This window comes from Castor canadensis, chromosome 10 (assembly GCF_047511655.1).
Source record: "Castor canadensis chromosome 10, mCasCan1.hap1v2, whole genome shotgun sequence".
Lineage (NCBI taxonomy): Eukaryota > Metazoa > Chordata > Mammalia > Rodentia > Castoridae > Castor > Castor canadensis.
The window spans coordinates 11,986,448-12,007,226 of NC_133395.1; the positions used below are offsets into that span (position 1 = coordinate 11,986,448).

The 20,779-nt window shown below is 41.5% G+C and overlaps 1 protein-coding gene and 1 pseudogene across 2 annotated transcripts in view; one reads left to right on the forward strand and one right to left on the reverse strand.

The window, feature by feature from the left end:
* Ubac2 (UBA domain containing 2) overlaps positions 1-20,779 on the reverse strand; it is a 138,331-nt gene that overhangs the window by 9,198 nt on the left and 108,354 nt on the right. For both annotated transcript variants that reach the window (XM_074043059.1, XM_074043058.1), the window contains one exon: positions 2,766-2,888. In XM_074043059.1, the coding sequence (XP_073899160.1) occupies positions 2,766-2,888 (123 nt within the window). The remainder of the gene's footprint in view (positions 1-2,765; positions 2,889-20,779) is intronic.
* Positions 3,265-5,456, forward strand: LOC109687494 (HAUS augmin-like complex subunit 1 pseudogene; annotated as a pseudogene).

Genomic DNA, 20,779 nt, shown 5'->3' on the forward strand with positions numbered 1-20,779 from the left:
GACGAATTAAATGCTACTTTAAACAGATACTGACAACATGCTAACATCACTGTTGTCATTCAGAGAAGACCAAGGAAAAATGATTCATTACAAAAAAATCCCCTCCAGACTTCAATTACACACATTCTTCTTATTGTCCCTTTCTGACACTTTTTTCTCCAAAGTGCCAAAACCAAGAAAGATCTCACCTGTAAATACCTCACATCGTTAATGGCTGCACCGTGAAGAATGTGACTCACTGCTGTATCAAGTAAACAGTAATATCACCAAAGTCTGCTATTTCTTCCATGTGGGTTTGAGCCTATTATCTCACTCCTTAACATCTTACTAAAAAGAACTTACAAAAGCCAAGTTCTGGGACTTTTCTGCCTTATCCCTGGGGATGATGTTTGTCTAGGAATTCCCTGAAGGAAGGAAGAGAGGGAACTTTGGTTGTACAGTCTCCTGCCAGTCCAAGAGTTGCTGGAATCCAGGTGAGCCAAGAAGCTGACAGGCAGAAGGGCTAGACCAACTGATGATATAGGGCATATTCACTTGGTTTCCCTCAAAAGCGCTAACTGTGGCCTAACCCAGGAAGGTGGGGGGAGCCTTGCTCATGGGCACTTTGAGTTCCAGAAAATACCGGGGCACTGTTTTGTCAGAGGCTGGGTGTCTGATTGGCACTTGTTTACTCTGGGGGCAAGGAAGTGACCTGGATAGTGTGGCCAGCTGTGAAATGCTGACCTTGATATGTTGTTTTTGAGAAGAAAACAACATAGGCAGGAGGAAATTTCCAAGTGTCATCATTGCAATATTCTGAACTTACTATTACGGATTTTTAAAGTTCTTCCAGCTTGAAATAATTTCAAACTGAAAAGTTTCCAGATAGTACCAAGAACCTCTGCTTCCTCTTCATCCAGATTCAGCAACTGTTTCTCTGCCACGTTGCTTTTTCTGTCTTTTTGTCCCCACACACTTGTGAGCACATACATACTCTCACTGTCACTTCAGACTGATCCTTAGGCATCTGAGAGTGGGCTGCACACAGCATGGTCCTTTATCCCTCAATACTTCACGGTGCGCTTTCTAAGAGCAAGAGTGTTCTCATTCCTAACCACTGTCAGAAAAGATAACAAACCCTGGAATTTAACATTAACATAATGCTGTCATCCAATTCATAGTTCAATTTCACCAACTGACCCTAAAATGGCCTTTTGCCAGAAAATTGTTTTCCCATACAGAATTCAGTCCAGGATTATGGATTCCACTTGGGTGGCATGGCTCCCTAGTCTCCTTTAATGTGGAGCAGTTTGTGGCACTGGTATTCTTGAAGAATACAGGCTAAGGATTTTATAGAATGTCCCTCAAACTAGATGAAGTCCTGCATTTTGAGTGCAATATGTAACTGACATGTTCTTTTCAGGGTATGAACACAATGTTTCTTTGCTGTACAGTTACTATTTTCCTTTTGTAATTAATAAATAATTTGTCCATAGGGAGATACTTTGAGAGTATATAAACAGTCTACTCTTCATATATTGATGATTCTTCCCTGAACTGATCTTTACTATGATGGTTGCAAAACTGTGATTTTTCCAATATTGTCATTCTTTCCCATGGAATGTGACATTCTACTAAAAGGAAAAGCATTTCCTCTCTTCTGTGTATCTATTTACGTAAACATTTATTATAAATATCAGTACGAATTCATGAGCACCCCCCCGCCAATGAATTATATTACACTACTGTCCTTATTTAGGTGTTCAAAGCCAATATCCCACATGTGACCAAAGGGATCCTCTTAGCTGGGTATGGAGTATTCCATAAATCAGTGAACACTTCCTTACTACCTGGTACAAGATATTCCAGAGTTATCTGTACCTTCCCTACCCTGGGCCTGGGATTCACCATTTCTCTAAAAAGGTCTGGTTCCTTTTAGTAGGGAAAAATATTTAAAAACCACGTCTGGGCAGCAAGTATGTTCACTCCCATTGGATGTCACTGCAGTCAGAGCAAGATCACATGTGTACCCACACACACACCCCACATACAAAATCACCAGTTTATGCTAATACTGCTAATTAAAATCCAAACCCAAAGGATTCTTCCTTGTCTTTCTCTGTTTTGTACTTGTATTTTCCTTTTTCCAGTGTAAGATCAACCTACTTTCTCATTTGTCAAGCCTGTAATATATATGGCAGAATTTTAGAAGTGCTGTTCTCATACTATTATAAAAAAGCCTAAGATTTGTTTGTATTTTTAAAAAATTTAGACTGAGGGTATTTTATGTTCAAAAGTTACTAAACTTAATCTCTCCTCCTCAATGTGACGTTAGTCACTTGAAATACAATAGAGTCATTTGTTTATTTTCGGTCTTATGATGGTTCCTGTCCTTCCTGATTAGCTTTTTGAATTTATAAAACATTAACATTACATAAAAATCATAAAAGTCAAAACCGTACCAAAGGTACTGCTCTCTTCCCAGCCTTCCCACGCCTTCTTGCCTCCCTTTGTAGGAAACTCACGTCATTGTATATATAAAGAATAGATTTTAAAATAAACCATCACAATGCACCCCTCTTCCCATCATGCCTTCTTCAAACCCTTAAGACCCACAGCTGCTAATAAATGCCCAGGGTCATTATCACTGGTGACAACAACTGCTGTCAAAATCTTTGTATTGACATGCTTGTTTTCCTTAAAAAATCAAGCTTTGATTTCTTACTGCCAAAACTGCTTTAAGTCTGCAGCATGGATTTAGGCCGGGTACCAGGTGTATTGGTTACCTGTTCCTCAGAAACCTCCGGAGGAGGGGATACTTGTTGTTCAGACTGCTGACCATCCTGGTAGTTTATGTTTCGTCTCTGACGTAAAGGAGGGAAAAGACGATTCCAATTGATCATTCCTCCCTAAAAAGAGAGCAACAGGGAATGCTCATGAGACACAGAAGGAATGGAACCAGCATGATGCCCAGAGGAGCTTCCTCTCGTGGCACTCACACATATGGATTGGGAGATGAAGTTGTGCTGATCTGCTCTAGGCAAGCAATTCAAATCTTAAATTTCCCAATACCCTTCGATCAACAGGAAAAAATGGGCAGCCTGCTATAGGGCACAAGAAAGAAAAAAAAGGTAATGGGCAATGAAAAAGTGCTTTTTTTGCAACTGGGCCCAAAAGACTGTGAAAGACACACTGGACATTCCTACCCTCTGCCCCACTGTGTCCCCACTGACCTTGCCCCAACAATGGTCACCTTTTAGGAGCTCAGAGCTCTGTAGGGTGATGATGGGGAAGCCATGGAAAGGAGACTACTTCATTGCAGGTTTCCAGAAAGTTGGAGTTTCCTTCAGTAGCTCTTTAAGATGCTTCTCCTTTCTCAACCCCCCACTTTTCCTCTTCTATTTATTTAATTCTGAGTATGCTTAGAAGGTAGAAGGAGATGGCAAATTATAATAAAACTTACATTTAGCAACAGGTTTGAGAGAGTAAAAGATTACCTTATGAACAGGGCAAAAGGTTCAGAAGTTAGGATCAGTAACTGCCCCTGGAATACCTAAGATTGATGGTAATGCTACTTCTTGCTTAAAATGTGGAGAAAAATGTATTGTGTGATGGGATTTTTAAATCCATGTTTTAAGCTATGTGTAAATCTTTGAGTTTATTAATTTAAATTCTATTTCTAGATGTCTTCTAGTTCTAGCAAAATTGTAGACTAAGATAACCTGAAAATCTTCATACTATAAAATAGACCTAAAAATGATAAAATATCTGAGAATACTTTAAAGAATATATTTAAGAACATTTTATGCATATAGCTGAACACAAAAGGAATAAATGGAAGCCATAAGGTACCAGAAACAAGTAGACTGGAAACCAGAACAGAAGCAAGCAAGCTGCCAAGGATGGGAGTGTAAGGATCCTGCTTACCAGGAGCCACTGGGCTTAAAAGAGGCAGTGACCCTGAGCTCAGTTATCTGCTCAAAGGTACAACTGGCAGTGTTCTCAGTGAAAGAATAAGAAAAATCAACCCCCTCCACAGCAGGGGATGAGCTCACTGGTAGAGTGCCTGCCCAGCATGCACACGGGCAAACCACATAAACTAAAAGAGCAGAAGGATTTTGAAGATGTATGATAAGGGAGCTCTTAGTGTTGGACTATAGTCATTAAAGTAGTGTGGTATAGCACAAGATAGGCAAACAGTCCAAGGCAACAGAAGAGAGAATCTAGAAATCAGAAGAAAACATGGTGTACCTGGTGTGTGATAGAGGAGGCATTACAAGTCATTAGGAAAGGACTGATCATTTAATAAGCAGGACTAATGGCTAGCCATAGACATGAGAAAAGATAAAATCAGACCTTTACCTTATACTCTAAACAAAAATAAGTTCTACAGATGATTTAAATGTGGAAAGCTAAAGTATTAAAACTTTTAGAAGAAATAGAATATTTTTGTGTCAGAATAGGAAAAGATTTCTAAAACAAAAATAGAAAGCATAAATCACAATGAAAAAGACAGCTAAAAATTACTACATTCCAGTAAGAACTTTTATATTAAAAGTTCAATTGTTGTTGACTAAAAAAAAAAAAAAAGAAGACAAACTAAATATTAAGAGAAAATGTTGAGTGGTAGGAGCCACCAAGATTGAAGCGCAGAAGGAGAAGGAATCGCAGGTTGCTGCCTGGTTGAAAAAAATGTTTGGGGATCATCCTATTCTACAGTATGAAGTGAACCCAAGAACCACAGAGATTTTATATCACCTTTCAGAACACAACAAGGTCTGGGACAGAGATGTCCACTTCGTAATAGAGGACTTGAAACAGAAAGCAAGTGAATATGAATCAGAAGCCAAGCATCTTCAAGACCTTCTTATGGAGAGTGTGAATTTTTCTCCTGCCAATTTGTCTAGCACTGGTTCTAGGTATCTGAATGCTTTGGTTGACAGTGCAGTGGCCCTTGAAACAAAGGATACCTCACTAGCAAGTTTTATCCCTGTAGTAAATGATTTGACCTCTGATCTTTCTCTTACCAAATCAAAAAATGAAGAAATCAAGCTTGAATTGGGAAAACTTGAAAAAAATCTAACTGCAACTTTAGTATTAGAAAAATGTCTACAAGATGATCTCAAGAAGGCAGAGCTGCATCTGTCTACTGAAAGGGCCAAAGTCAATAGTCATCTTTAGAACATGGACTTCCTAAAAGCAAAGTCAGAGGAGTTCAGACTTGGAATCAAAGCTGCAGAGGAACAACTTCCAGCTAGAGGCATGGACGGTTCTCTATCTCATCAGTCCCTAGTAGCACTATCAGAGAAACTGGCAGAACTAAAACGACAGACTGTACCTTTGAAGAAAAAATTGGAGGCCTATCTAGATTTAATGCCAAACCCATCTCTTGCTCAAGTGAAAATTGAAGAAGCAAAGAGGAACTGGATATTATTGAACCTGAACTTACAAGGAAAGCAGACATGATGGAACTCTGACTAGAACCAAATAAACATCCTTTCCTAACAAAGTAAATTGAACAGGACTTTAATTTTTTTTCCTCTTGGCATTCTTTAATAACATAATTTCTATGCTCTTAGAAGAGATAATAATGTTTTTATTGGTAAAATAATGGTTTCTGGTTATGCATTACATTTTTGTGCCCAAATACAGTTTTTCTAAGAAAAAGCATTTTTTGTTATCTGTTGGTTCTCTATGTGGTTGGCAGTTAAGGATCCTTCACAGGCTCTATTAGGTGAACATTATGACATCTGTTATGCATTAGCTCATTAGGTCACCTGGAAGGTTCTGCAATTCCAGTTCTGTTTGACCCATCCCTTCTCTTCCTTCTCAGGGGTTTGCTGTTCTTTCTGATCAGCTCACTTGCCTACCTCCAAATGTCAATATATGCAGGAATTTAGTTTATGAAAAAATATGACCTTTTAAGTCAGTAGTAGAAAGACGGTTAATTCAACACATGGTGCTAGACCTGTACTGCTACATGCCTTATGTCAGGATTACCCAAAGGATCAAAGACTTAAATATAAAAATTTAAAATAAAGGTACCAAAATAAATCATAAAAAAAAGAGAAAATGTTTATAATATATGACTAGCAAAGAACAGTATTCACTACTGTTCTTATATACACACACATACCACTACTGAGAAAAGATAAATGACTCAAGGGAAAAGTAGATAATGTATATAAATAGACAATTTATTGGAGAGGAAATTGAGTCAATATATATTTGAAAAGATGTTTAGCCTTGTCAGCACTAGGGAAATGCAAATGAAACAATAAGGTATCACATACCCATAGATAAGCAGTGCTACTTATGGGGATGATGTGAAGGAAAGGGGAACTCTGGAGGTTGTTTTCTGTTGAAAATTAAAAAATATTTTTTTGGCAGCACTTGCTTGGCAGGCCCTCTGCCACTTGAGCTATGCCTGAAATACCAGCATTTTGGAGGCTGAGGTAGGAGGATCTCCAGTTCAAGGCCAATCTGGGGTACATACTGAGACTTGTCTCAAAAAAAATAAGGTCCAGGTATGGTGGTTCAGGCCTATAATCCCAGCAACTCAAGAGGTGGAGGTAGGAGGATCACAGTCTGAGGCTGGCCCAGGCAAATGCACAAGACCCTATCTGAACAACAAACTAAAGTAATAAGGGCTGAGGGCATTGCCCAAGTGATAGAATACTTGCCTAGCAAAGCCCAGAATACAAACTGCAGGACCTCCAAAAAAAGTTAATTAAAAATAATTGGAGAGTAATGTCTCAAATCTAGGAAAACTTTTCCTTGCTATGAGCAAGCAACTTAATTTCCAGATAGCTATGAGTGCCAAAGGAGCCATTCACAAGAATGTTCTGTGACGCACTGGTAATTTAAACCTCAGTTGTTCCTCAGTAGGGAAATAATAAGTGCTTTTATTACAGAAAAGAGCAGCTAGAATAAATGAACTATATCCACATGGAGAAAACTCAAAAATACAATGTTCAATGAACAAAGAAAGTTGTATAAGAATATGTATCTATGTATATATAATATAATTTACATAAATTCTTAAAACACTGAGAACAATAGTATACTATACCTTTTTCATGGACCTGTAATTGTGACAACTTTGTCCCCAGAGGATATTTGGCAATGTCTGGAGACATTTTTGGTTGTCATGTGGGAGAGGATAGTGGGCACAAGATGGTGATGCTGTTGACATCTGGTGGGTAGAGGCCAGGGATGCGGTTAAATGACCTATAACACACAGGACAGTTCCCGACAAAGAAGAATGGCCCAGATGAAGCCACTGAAATATATATGTGACATATATGAATGCAGTAAAGCTACAAAACACAAGAAGGTAGCATTCAAAGTACACCAGCTACAGGAGAGTGGCTTTAGTTATACTTGTATCACTTCTTTTTTTTTTTTTTTTTTTGTAATACTGAGGTTTGAACTCAGGACCTCAAAGTTGCTACGCAGGTGTTCTGCTAGTTGAGCCCTTTGTTTTATTCCTTAAAAGAGTGTAAAGGAGTAGGTAAGCCAAACCAAACTCAATTTCTTTCCTCCTGGGTGAGGACAAAGACAGAAGGGTTCAGGAGCTCTAGGCTCTAGGGTATTTTGACACCAATCTGCTCTTTACAAAGGGTTAAATATGAGTCTCTACAAACAGGAAACATTTCCTTTACCTGTCTTCTTCAAAAGCAATAACCACAGCTTTTAAAAATGAGGAAGGAAACAGCTTGCATTTTGAGCAGACATTTTATAAAATATTTGTTATTAGTTGGTGAGATTTTCAAATGAAATAGAAATTCTTCTGAAAACATGGCAATGAATTTTTCTAGCCGTGGAACAGTGAACAACATTTCATCAAGCAGAAACTACATGGAATAGACATCAACACTCTCTAGGCTTTGGGAGGTTGCTGATTGGGAAGGCCAGGTCCGAAGAGCTCACTGTGGCCTCTCCTGGCACTTACTGCTTCACAGGGCAGGGCACATGATCTCATTATCACAGAAAAATCAGAACAATGGAAGATGGCACAGAATTAAGAGGGAAGCTATGAGGTATATATTCAAAAAGCTAGAAAAGTTCTGAAGGCCTCAACCAACTGCAGCCAAAGCATGGGGTAAAATTCCAAAAAGCAGGTGGGCTTGAGCTGAAGAGAACAATTTCAGCAATGGAGAAGGGCTCAGGTATTTCTGCCAAGGTGTTCAAAGATTGAGTGGGTTTATACCTACGTCTACCTCAAGGAACAGAGCAATCCTAAGGAGTAATGACAGAGGACAAAAAGATACAGGAAGCTGAATGGCAAAGGGCAGTCTCTACAGTCAGAACTCCTGGGTTCAAATTTCTACTCTGTCTCTGGCTGTAAAATCTGAGGCATTTTTTTTGGCAGTACTGGGATTTGAACTCAGGGCCTCATGCCTCTACCACCTGGGCCATTACACCAGCCCTGTTTTGTGTTGGGTATTTTTGAGATAGGGTCTCATATACTATTTGCCCAGGGCTGGCTTTGAACCCCAATCTTCCTGATTTCTGCCTCCAGAATAGCTAGGATTACAGATGTGAGCCACAGGCGCCCAGCAGAGGTATTTTAAAAAACTTTATCTTACCATCAGTTTTCTTATCTGCAAAATGCAAATAATAACTGCACCCACTTCATGGAGGATATGAGAAGTAAATGAGTTAATACATGTAAAACATTTGAAACAGAGCTGAAAACAGCGCAAAGCTTGCTACAGACTAGCTACTATTATTCTCATTTTTAATATTGCCCTTATACTTTACAGTGCTGTTTTTCATCTTCCAAGCCAAAATACAGGACTCTAGAGGGCTGTGACTTAAGGAAGATCTGTAACACTTTCCAGGTGGCCAGCATAGCTCTGACTCACTCAAATAGGTGCTCCATAAAGAAAGTAAAGTGGAGAACAATCACAGAAGACATTATGATATGAAAAATGATAATGACTTCCCAAAGCATCCTCATCTTAGAGGGGGAAATGCACCTTTTATTACCAATCTTTTGTGCTCAGAAAGCCTTTGTCAGACTGCTGAAGTGTAGAGTTTGAAAGCAAGGTCACTTGCACTGCTGTCTGTGATCATCTGCAGGCCACTGTGCTGGAAGATTCCCTGTGGAGGCAGCAGCAAAGAGTGACCTGACTGCTAAGTGATGTTGTGCTTGGGCAGAGGAGATGAGGCAGAACTCTATAAGGACTTCCTAACCCTGCTATAGATCAAGGCTTTCCAGTAAGTTTCACCTCATGGTGCACAGAGAAAAAATAGATTTGCATGACACACAGGAACACCCAAAGCTGCTTTTAACTAGCCTGACAGCTTCAGGCCCTTCCCAGCTGCCCTGAGAGTTGACAGATCAATATATCAGTCTGTGACCATGACATAGTGTTAGGGAAGCTCTATCCTAAGCCATAAGGAAATGTTCGTACCTAGAGAGAACATCTTATAGTGGGCATGGTGTTCAAGAACACAAGAAGACCAGATCAGACTGTTTTATTTGCATCCACTGAAGTAAAATCATCAGAATCACCAAGTGTCTACTAATGCAGTGGAGCTAGAGTATTAAAATGTTCTTGCCTTCTAATCCTCAAGTGGTTTTTCCTTTTCCTTCCAGGTTCCCAAAAAAGCCCTTTGATAGACCACCGCACCCTCCTCAGCTCTCTCTGACCTATGGCAGCACTGGGCCCAGAAACACTCTCTTCTCTGGGCCTTGGTGAGAGTACTTCCTTGAGTCCTGTGACCATGCTTCTCAGTATCCTCAGAATACGCTACATGTCCTCCAAACTCTAGTGTTCTCTTGCTTCATGCTTTTTGCAGGTGTTCACCCAGTCCCAGGGCTTCATCATCACACTCAGACGCTGTGTCTCAGGGTCTCAGAACCAACAGTCTCTCGACATGCTTCCACCATCCAGATGTCTTACAATGAACATGTCCCAAACCAAACTCACTGTCACTCCCACTTCTATTTCTTAGTGTTAGGGACTGATGCCTGCCAGACTGGCAGGCACTCACATATCTTCCAAATCCATCTCTCTCCATGTTCTCACTGCCCTGACAAGGCAGGGTACCTTGACACCACTGTCAAGGGTAGGGGTGTCTCCAGAGTCATTTCCTAAGTTATAAATCTCACTGTGTCCCTACTTAAAAATTCTTCAATGGCTCCCCCTTGCCTTTTAATTAATTTTAAAATACTTATTAATTGACTAACAATCACAAACATCTTATTTTACATTTTAAAATAAAAAATAGCCATGTTTTCCAAACCAGAAAAATAATTAAAGAGGAGGGGCATTGTGTTCTGTTTTTGCAAGTCTCTTTACTATCTGACTGAGTAGAATGGAGATACAGTAGACACCTTGAATCTGTGGGTCTATGGTTCCAAGAAGACTGCTGAGGAAACACCAGCATCTCAGGATGCAGAGCTCAGTGTTGTGCTGCAGGTGCTCTACTCGTATTTCCCATAATGCTGCCTTTCAAAAAAATCTAAAATTTTCACTTTATCACTTCAATTAAGCACATAAACTTTGCTTTGCTTTTTGGACACCACTCACTTTTTGGGAGGCAGATTTTGACAAAATTAAGGGCAAGGAAACCCTCAGCAGATCATGCAATGATTTAAAAACAACTGATGATAATGTGGAACTGACTGAGTGCTTCTCTGCATCAACTGAACTGTGGAATGCACATATGGGAATTTAAAATTTGCTTTTGAAATTTCTTTTGGTTTTTAAAATTATTTTTTTGGCTGTGCTTGGCCAAAACTGTAAACAAGGCTGCACCTGAATTTATTTTTTGGATAGGATATTGCATTTTTGCCTGGGGCTGGCCTCAGCTCTCAATCCTACCTACAGCCTTCCCAGTAGCTGGGACCACAGGCACATATAGCCATATCCCGCTTGTTGGGTGACATGGGGGTCATGCTAACTTTTTGCTTGGGCTGGTTTCAAACCTCAATCCTCCTGATATCCACTTCCCGAGTAGCTAGGATTGCAGATATATACCACCAGTTCTGGCCTTGTACCTGGATTTTCATACCTGTTTCTGTATCGTTTTGTCCCTATTGCTTTTAGGGCACACTTCAAGTTTCTTCCCCTGGCATAACAGCCTGCTGCTTTAGACTGTCTTTCTCACCCTCTATGTCTGCTCTAATCCTCCCACCCCTGACTATGACAGGGGTTATTATCTTATTGCTCTCATAGTTACTGTACCTTTCTGAGGACACAATGCTCAGTACGTCCTATTTCAACTGTATGCTGACTGGTCTGACTCTAAGGTAGACTATAAGTGCCACGAGGCTGCCCTGTATGTAGATCCAGCCTAGCATATGACCTGGCATAGTTAAGTACTCAGAAAACATCCTGAATGGATAAATGAATAAACCAAAACACAGCAAAATATATTGTGAATCTATACAAAGAGTATATAGCTACATTCTTTGGGGCTTTCTTAACAAAGACTTAGGTGGTAGATTCATAAAGAAGGTGGGACAGAAAGGGTAGAAAGGCTAAAGCAAGGAGGACACAGGCACTCTTCCCTTTACACAACACCAGTCATTGCAAAGAACCAAAGTGGGAGACTGTGGTGGTGACAGTGAGGTCACAGGGAGCAACTCCTCATATAAGAGGATGACATGTAACTCCCTGGGCTTCTGCTGCTTTGAGGGAAAGCTACAGCTTGTGGTGTAAGTATGAATACTTTTAGTTTCATTTGTTTACCTTCTACATGCAGTGTGCTGACCTGGGGCCAGGTAAACAGGGCTGTGACCCAGAGAAGTGACTACTTTCCTAAGACCTGAAAGAATTTACCTGAGTAAACAAAACAAATATATGTTAGATACTTAACAGGAGGCACTAAGGTCTAGGTGAGAGGTATCTTGTTAGAACTAACAGTGAGAGCCAACAGTACAGAGGACAGAAATGCAGCCGTGGGTGGTTGGTCAGCAAGAGCTTCTTGGCAAAACTGAAAAAAAAAAAAAAAGAAAAAAAAAAAGCCCACCACTATCGTCACACACACAAACATTCAGCACTTAATAAAGATGAGAGGGATGATATGAGGTGAAGAATAAATCCTACCCTGTAGCTGAAAAACTTAATTCACTGGTAATGCCTTAAAATATGAACCTTTAAAGAAAAAGACTGAATTTCACTGTGTCACAGAATAGCACGCCTTGCCTGTGCACCAGTGCTTTAACTGGAAAGTATGCTACTTTCCTGTGCTGCTCAGCAGCAGGCTGCAGGAGCTAGAGGTAACAGTCACTGAGAAGGAAACTGGATACCACTTGACCAGAATACCAGGCTAGTGTGACAGCTGTTTTACTTTTTGTGTGGTTCATCCTGTTGACCGGTTTTAGGGCTGAGAGTCTTCAAATCATACTGGTCTTCTGGGCAAAACAGAAGGCAGTTCCCATACGGCGACAGCAAGAAATACTGCACTCTTCTGTTCAGGTTTATAGACTTGGGAGACAGGAGTTTCTGTTGCTTGCGGCCAAGTCTCTTCTTCTCTTTTGCTCTAGTTAGCTGGAGTTCTGGAGGTCATGGGTCTTGCCTATCTATTCAGCTTTTGGGTTGGCAGGGCCAGGGCACAAGCAGTATCCTGGGGACTGAACTGGGGGTGGCAGGGAAGAAGGGGTTTAGAGGTATCTGGACAGTTTATCAGGAAGCTATGCTGTAGCTCAGAACATAACTCAATAGTCCTTGCAAGGGACACTTCCATGGGTATGCACACTGGCAGAATGATGACACTTCTCTTGGGAGGCCTGAGACACCTAGCATGGCTGTCTTTCTCTCCTGAGACATGGGTACCATTTTAACACCAGGTTAAATTAGTTTCAACATCAACCCTGAACCTATAGACATATGTATTTTATCCTTTGATTCAACAAGCAGGGGATGTGGTAAATTCCTATGTGGGGAGCCACAGCAGTGAGAGGAAGGGACTCTGGAAGAAGAGTTGTAGAGCTCACATTCAGCCTTGTCTATTCACCTTAGCCACAGGTTTTGGCACATATCTGTGACTTCTTTCCCTTTGAGTTCCTCCTGTGAAATAGGCTGAGCCTGTCTCGGTGGGGCTCAATGTAGGCTGTGGCCAATGCACATTTGTTTTTCAGAGGCTGGCCCTCTGACCCTTTTCTTTAATAGTGACCTCTCCTCCAGGGACAGCTGGGATCATAGATGTCCTGATCTTTACATTGATGCTGTTCTTTATTTGTTCATTTGATTCTGGTAGAGAAAGGGAATGCTGTCTTTTCACCAAGGAGGTAGTGGTGGTGTGGGGCAGTAAGGGGACAAGGAACTTCAGTCCAGCATTGGGTTGAAGATATCTGGCAATTTCTTGTTTCAAGGCTTCTTTACTATCTTGATTTGATCAACCCACTCACCAACACTGAGCACAAATCACAGCAAGGACTACATAAGGGAAGGACTTTGATACAGCTCCTCTCTAGCACTGTGAAGGAAAGCGCATCTCTCCACATGTGCATTACTGGTTTCTGCCTAGAATCTTGTTTCCCCTTCCTTCATTTGTCAAACTTTTGGCCATTTTTTTCCTTCCCATCTTCAGTTCTACACACAAAATATTAAATGCAAGTCAAAATTAAAATGAGTTCTGGTACTTGCTACCAGTAAGTGTTTTGACAGAAAAAGAGGTGAAACTCTTTATTAAAAGTGAGACCAAGGATTACTCAAGATTTCCTCTCTCTTTTTGTACTCCCAGTGGGTTTGTCCATTTTCGTGTCTTCAGTGATCAGCTCTCATTCCTACCCTCATCCTTCAGCAAGCACCATGATGGTGCAGACCCCAGCTTTCCAGGTTAACATCAGTCTCATGTTACCCACAACCTTGTTGACTCCTCTGGACTCCATCAAACTCACCACCTCTCGACCTGCTTATTTCTCCCTTGAAGGGGCATCTGCCATTGTTTATGTCTCTTTTGTTGTTCCACTGCTTCTTGGATGACATGACTGCCACTCATACTTGCACAACCCAATCTGTACATCACTGCAGGCATATCTGTACCCAAGCCTCTCACAGCACCACTGCCTTAGCAGAAAATCTTACAGCAGCATGTCTAAAACATTGCCTTATTTTGATGGTCTGCTCAAATCAGTCCATCTTAAATTATTTCTCATCTTTCCCCAGCATGTTCTTTCTACTCACTGTATCCCCCACTTAACGTAGACTATGTCTGCTCAATGGAGCAGTCCCCTGAAATGGTCTCCCCCATTCCCTGGTACTATCCCCCCACATGTGGGTGAAGGCCCAGCTGTTTGTTCATATCTGTAACTGGCTTCACCCATCTAAATCCTTCCTGCTGTCCTCTGGCCAGTTTCTATGTAACGGTCAAGGTGCCAGTTCAAAACAATAAAACAGTGAGTGTGGAAAATGAAAAGCTGGAATAGATAGTCCTTAAACTGGTTATGAGCTTTCTCCTCCTTACCAATATACTAAGAGAAGCTGGAAATCACTGTTTCAAAAGGAGCTCTGGCAGAGCTGCTATAGGTAGGGCTCCTAGGCAGACACTGAACTTGACCTCTTCATGTTACAATCTCCTGAGCCACTCACCAGTGCTCCATGCCTGTGATAGATCTGCAATGAGACATGAGCTCCTGGGGTGACCATTCCTACCAGAACCACAGCAGTGGGCACTGTATACCGAGGAAGGTAGAAGTGGAGAAATGAGCGGTGTGAGGTGTCTCTCTCCCATCCTAAGCAATGCTCTGAGCCACAAACCATACCCACATCTCCTGGGAACAGGCACAGCACATGTGTGTATATCTCAATCACTTCAGGAGAACTTCAACAAATCTCGGTTGGCTGGTCTATCAGGAGATTATGACTCACAATTCTGGAAATTCGTGACCTCTGACTACTTTATTCACAAACCACATCTGTTATCCACAGCTCCAGGTTGAGGGCTGTGAACTGTTGGGAAGGTGATGGGGTTTAAATAAAAATTCAGGCCTCTCCAGGTGATCAGGATTTTGCCTGAGACACTCATGGATAGTCCAGTGGTATATTCTGTATTACAAGCATTTTCTGGTTTTGAAAACTAACAGAGATCATTTTGGGTGGAAGAAAACATTTCACAAAATGATTCTGAGATGATTATTGTAATATATCCATGTTTAACATTATGTTGCTTCAAAATACATCTCTAAACTCATAGATTAAAAGGTAATTAATAAGTGATTAAGAATTAGGAAACTGATTAAGGAATTAAGGGAAAGAATTAGAATTGCTTATAACTTTTATATCTTCAAAATGAAGAGTACATTGTTTTACTTGTTTTCTTAAATATCATGAGAGTGTACCACACTAGTCTTTCTCATGAAGACGCCAGGGCAGAATGGAAAATAGAAATGATTTTCTTGAGGTCACCTAATGAGTCAGGCTTGGAAAAGGATTAGAGTTCTGATTGATCCTATCTTTCTGTGCTGAATTTCACCAAAAAGGTCAATGTGAGCAAGTGCAAAAGCACTAAAGACACAATAGTAGTTTCTGCTGGAGGTGCAAATTGAGATAAACAGCTTAGTTCTAACTCCACTTGAAAACAGAGTTCTTGCATCTAACTATCATTTAATTGCAGATTTTTATCAACTAAGCACTAGTAACTTATTCCACATCTGATACTACACACGTATATACTCATGAAAGAGGAGAGTCATAAAAGAACTAGCTCTAACTGATTAGACTGCTTAGTTGACAAAGAAGCACCATAACTTGAGAATGGTTTTCAGATCAAATTTCGCGAAAAAGTGAAAGATCACAGCAAAAAAGGAAAAGTGCTAAGTGTGCCACACACCAGCTTACTTGGGTTAATCTAGGCTCAGGACGATGAGATTCTGTTCCCTTTGGAGTCCAAGGGACTACTTTGAGATGCAATGCACACCTGCGCGCGCGCACACACACACACACACACACACACACACACACACACCACACCAACCACACCCCCTGCTTGGGTTAATCTAGGCTCAGGACGATGAGATTCTGTTCCCTTTGGAGTCCAAGGGATTACTTTGAGATGCAATGCACACCTGCACACACACACACACACACACACACACACACACACACCACACCAACCACACCCCCTGCATGTGCAGGCAGAGGGACAGTTTTCAGATGGGTACTTCCTCCATACACTATTCTCAGCTCTCCCTGGGTGGGTTAAGCACTTCTCTCAGAAGAGCTCTCACATTTTTCTGTGATGGTCTCTTTCTCTTCTCAACTCAGAAAGAGGTAGTCCTCTCTAGACCTTGGCCCACCACACGGTAGGCACTGAGTATGTTTTGTGGAATAGATGCTGATGGAAATGGCGGTGTTGGTGAGGCCAATAGGTGACAGGAAATTTCCTCTCAATCAAGCTAGCCAAAGGGCAATGACGTAAACTGCACAGTGAGATGGCATTTGCTAGCATAAAGCTCTACTAGGTGGATCTTGCTCTCTAAAATGTGGGAATATAGGAAAATCATGCACACTGAAATACATGTGAACCTTGAAAATGTGATGCAAAGTGAAAGAAGTCAGTCATAAAGACCAGCTAGTGCATGCCTCCATTTATATGAAATTTCCTAAATAGGCAAATCTGCAGAGACAGAAAGTAGACTGTTGGTTGCCTATGGCTGGGCCAATGGGGGAACTGGAGAGTTATGGGGACACAATTCCTATTTGAGGCAGTAAAAATGTTTTGAAATTGATTGTGATAACAGCTGCACAGCACAACTCTGTGAATATATTAAAAATTACTGAATTGTGAGTGAATTATATGGTATGTGAATTGCCTCAATAAAGTTGTTAAAATATACTGAGGACCTGAGAACCCTTTTTAAACAGTAGAATTATTTTATTAACCTACGAGGACTTGATTAATGACTGGAGTTCTAAGGGTTTACAAGGCAGATATGACTCATAATGGTGCATGTCAGATGGTCTCTAACAACTATATTTTGGGGTGAATAAAGAGAGAAACCATTTTCACAGCCACAAAATGTTACTAAGAGTGGTGAAAGAATGTAGTTAACTTACTTCAACTATAACTGAACTGCATGTATGAACAATGGTAGGATGTCTGAGGTATCAACATCTGTCCCTGCAGGTGTAAAGACTGATGATTAACTGAAAACAGAGGTGGCAATCAAGGTAACCCACTGCTTTGCTGGCGACTTTCCCATGTTATATCAAGCAAGGCTCATTCATGGTGGACTTTACCTTAATTCTGCTTCTAAAATAAATGGCAATGATAGCGAGAAATATGCTATGGTAAATGTGTTTATCCTCAAGTTTAGGTTGCATATAACATCACTGGCCAACAGAGAAAATGGCAGTTTACACAAGAAACAGAAAATTCAGGTTTCCCAGTAAAAAGCTGCTTTGAAAGCTGCTGGCTATGAAGCTTCTAAAGGAGGTGTTAGCAAGTTATTTTTCCTGTGAAGGGCTACACAATAAGTGTGTTAGGGTCTCAAGACCAGTGGGCAAAACTGAGGCTATTATGTAGGGCCCCATAGTTAATTTAAAATGTAAAAACTTTCTTAGCTTTGGACTGTCCAAAAACAGGTAGTCTGGCATAGCAGGTCTATTCTTGCTCTAGAAAAGTTTTTAAGAGTATTAATTCTTAAAAAGTACTAGCTCCCAATCAGGACTACCTTTCAAACTTCCTGGGATCCACAAAACAGATGCCCAAAACCATGACAATAAATAATACATGATGGACCCTCTGATACACAAAGTAATTCTACATAATCCTTTTATCTTCACAACGACCATATTAGATTGTATACAGATCACACTGTCAATCCAGGTTTGACTCCCTAAGTGCAAATTCCTTGTTCTTTTTTTTTTTGGAGGCACTGGGGTTTGAACTCAGGGCCTCACACTTGCTAGGCAGGTGCTCTTACTGCCTGAGCCACCCTGCCAGCCCCATCCTTATTCTTTTCATTATATGATGTTGCTTTAAACTATGAACATATGGCTTTCTGTGAAAAACAAACTGTTTTGTCCTTAACGTTTTCACACATCAGCCAACACAACACTTCTGATACCAGATGTGCCAGGTATTTTGGGGGGGGGGGTGTTTCTCCACACACCAAGCACTTCTTTAGTAGACACCCCCGGATGTCTTAAAACTGTCTTCTGACACTTTCTTCTTGGGGTTAGTGTCAGATGACATATGTTAAGGGCTTTGTTCCGCAAGGCTGCCCTCAAGTCAGAGCCACTTCAAATAGCCAGGTAGTAAACTCAGTTTTCAGGCTATTTTACCTGTGCTTCTGTCTGACTGGGTATAAATTGGAGCTCTACAATCCTTCCTTCGTGTTTGATTAATTTGTTCAGATTGTTCAGAAAACTTGGGGAAACATCTTACTTACATTGTACCCATATGTAATAAAGGATTAACAGCCAGATGGAAGATATCCTACAAGGCAAAGGATATGGGAAGGGATGTAGAGCTTCAATGCCTCTCTGGGTACAGCTACCTGGAAGCTCTCTAATCCACACTCTTCTGGTTTTTTATGGAGGCTTCACTATGAAGGCACGACTGATTAAATCAATGGCAACTGGTAATAAGTTCAACCTTCAGCCTCTCTCCCATGACAAAAAGGGGGTGGGGGGGGTAGGCTGGAGGCTCCACCCTTCTCATCACAAAGCTGGTTCCACTGACAACCAGCTCTTGAGGCTATCCAAGAGCTCCAGTCATCTCATTGGTACGTACACAGAGTTCTCTGATCTCTGTGGAAATCCCAAGGGTTTTAGGTGCTGTGTGTTAGGAATCAGGGACAGAGATCTTACTGTATCAGATTCCCAAGGTTCTTCCATCATGACTAGCACAGCAAGGGCAATGCACACTGGCAGCTGTGGAGGTTGCTGTAACACAGTTACCCAACAGATGGTATATAGGTAATCCCAAGTCTTTGAACTTGGTCATTCAGTAGTTGACTAAGCAAGCTCTATCTTACCACCACCAATGTCCTGAGTATACAGAAAGCCTTCATCCTCTCTCAACTGTTCTTCCTCTAGCTTCAGCCTTTCAATTGACAGTCACAGTATGGGCCAAAACAATCTTTCTCGTATCCAAGTACTAACCAGGCCTGACCATGCTTAGCTTCCGAAATCAGGTAAGACTAGGTGCATGTAGGGTGGTATGACTAGACAGTCTTTCAGAGACAAATCTCACTCTCCTGCCCCAAAGATCTGAATGACCCACTACTTCTTGCAGGATAACCCCATCCCCTACACACACACACACACACACACACACACACACACACACACACACACACAATAACCCCATCCCCTACACACACACACACACACACACACAATAACCCCATCCCCTACACACACACACACACACACACACACACACACACACACAATAACCCCATCCCCTACACACACACACACACACACACACACACACACACACACAATAACCCCATCCCCTACACACACACACACACACACACAAAATTCTGAGTGTGGACAAGCCCCCTCTGCTTGGTTTCTTTCCAGTCTCATCTTCACAGCAATCCCGACTACAGGCAAATGCAATTCTTTCCTGTCCCCCTAGCAGTTCTAGGCCACAATGCATGAACTGAGAACCTCTTCAAGATTCCCTGAACCACACTCAGCTGTGCAGAGCTCATTGGGGAGAACTAGCCACACCCACCTTCTGTACCTCAGGGCTTCACATAAACTCCTGAAGAGACCTTACTCTTCAGATTGCCTCATCTTTCCCAGTAGCTGCAAATTTCTGGAAGACTGGGCAATATCTCATGTATTCTCAGGGCAGCATGCTGTGTTAAAAGTCGAATGAGACATGAACAAATGAAACATGGTTCCTGTTCTTCAAGAGCTCATGTGTTGCTGGGAATCAGTAAAAGATAAACCTATGAAAAGTTATGCAATGCCCTAGCAGCAGAAAAAGGATCCGCAGCTGCAAATAGTAAAGTGACTCATGCCAGGGGAGGGGCAGGAGCCAGAGGGCAAGGAGCTATGAGTGCACAGTTAATATGCCTGACACTGCTCTGCATGGGTTTACAGAATAGGGAAATCATGCATGTGGAGAAAGGAAAGACGGGCATCGTAGAAGACAGTAATATTAGGTAGCAAACTCAATTTTCATTGCCACAAACCCCTGAGATAATCATCCAAGGGCTTTTTGACAGTCAGAAAGACCTTTCAGAGGTCATAGCACATCTGGAACATTACCACAATGCTGAGCCTGATGAACCTAAGGTCCCCTATACACTGACCCTTACCACCTCTGGTCCTCAGCTCCAGATAAGGCAAGGTCTACAGAGTTGTCATACTGGTCACTGTTTCTCAGAGCTGTGAAATGTACAGATGCTACACAACTGATTGGAAATGCACTCAGTAGCACAAGGTCATAATTACTTTACTGTGGTAAAAGCAACCCCAACAAATGTAGGTGTGACCTCCACAGGGCTGTCTTGGAACAAGGCACTGACTACACCAAAAGACACTTGGTCTTCCTCCACTGCCAGCTCCTGCAGTACTTCCCCACATACTGCCACAAAGGGGCCTTCTCTTTCACTGAAACTCCTTTCACAAGTGAGCGTGGAATCTTTTCCCACTCCCTGCTTCTGCTGGCTTTTTGGGGATGTGGTCTGTGCCTACTGAACACCATCTTTCTTGAAACATCTCCTCACCGGGCTCCTCTGCCCAGGCTTCCTGGGATTTTCTTGAGTCTTCCAGAAACTTGCAGCTAGTGGGGAAGATTAGGCAGTCTGAAAAGTAAGGTCTCTTTTGGAGTTTATGTACCCCTGAAGCTTGGATTGCCTCTCCTGTTC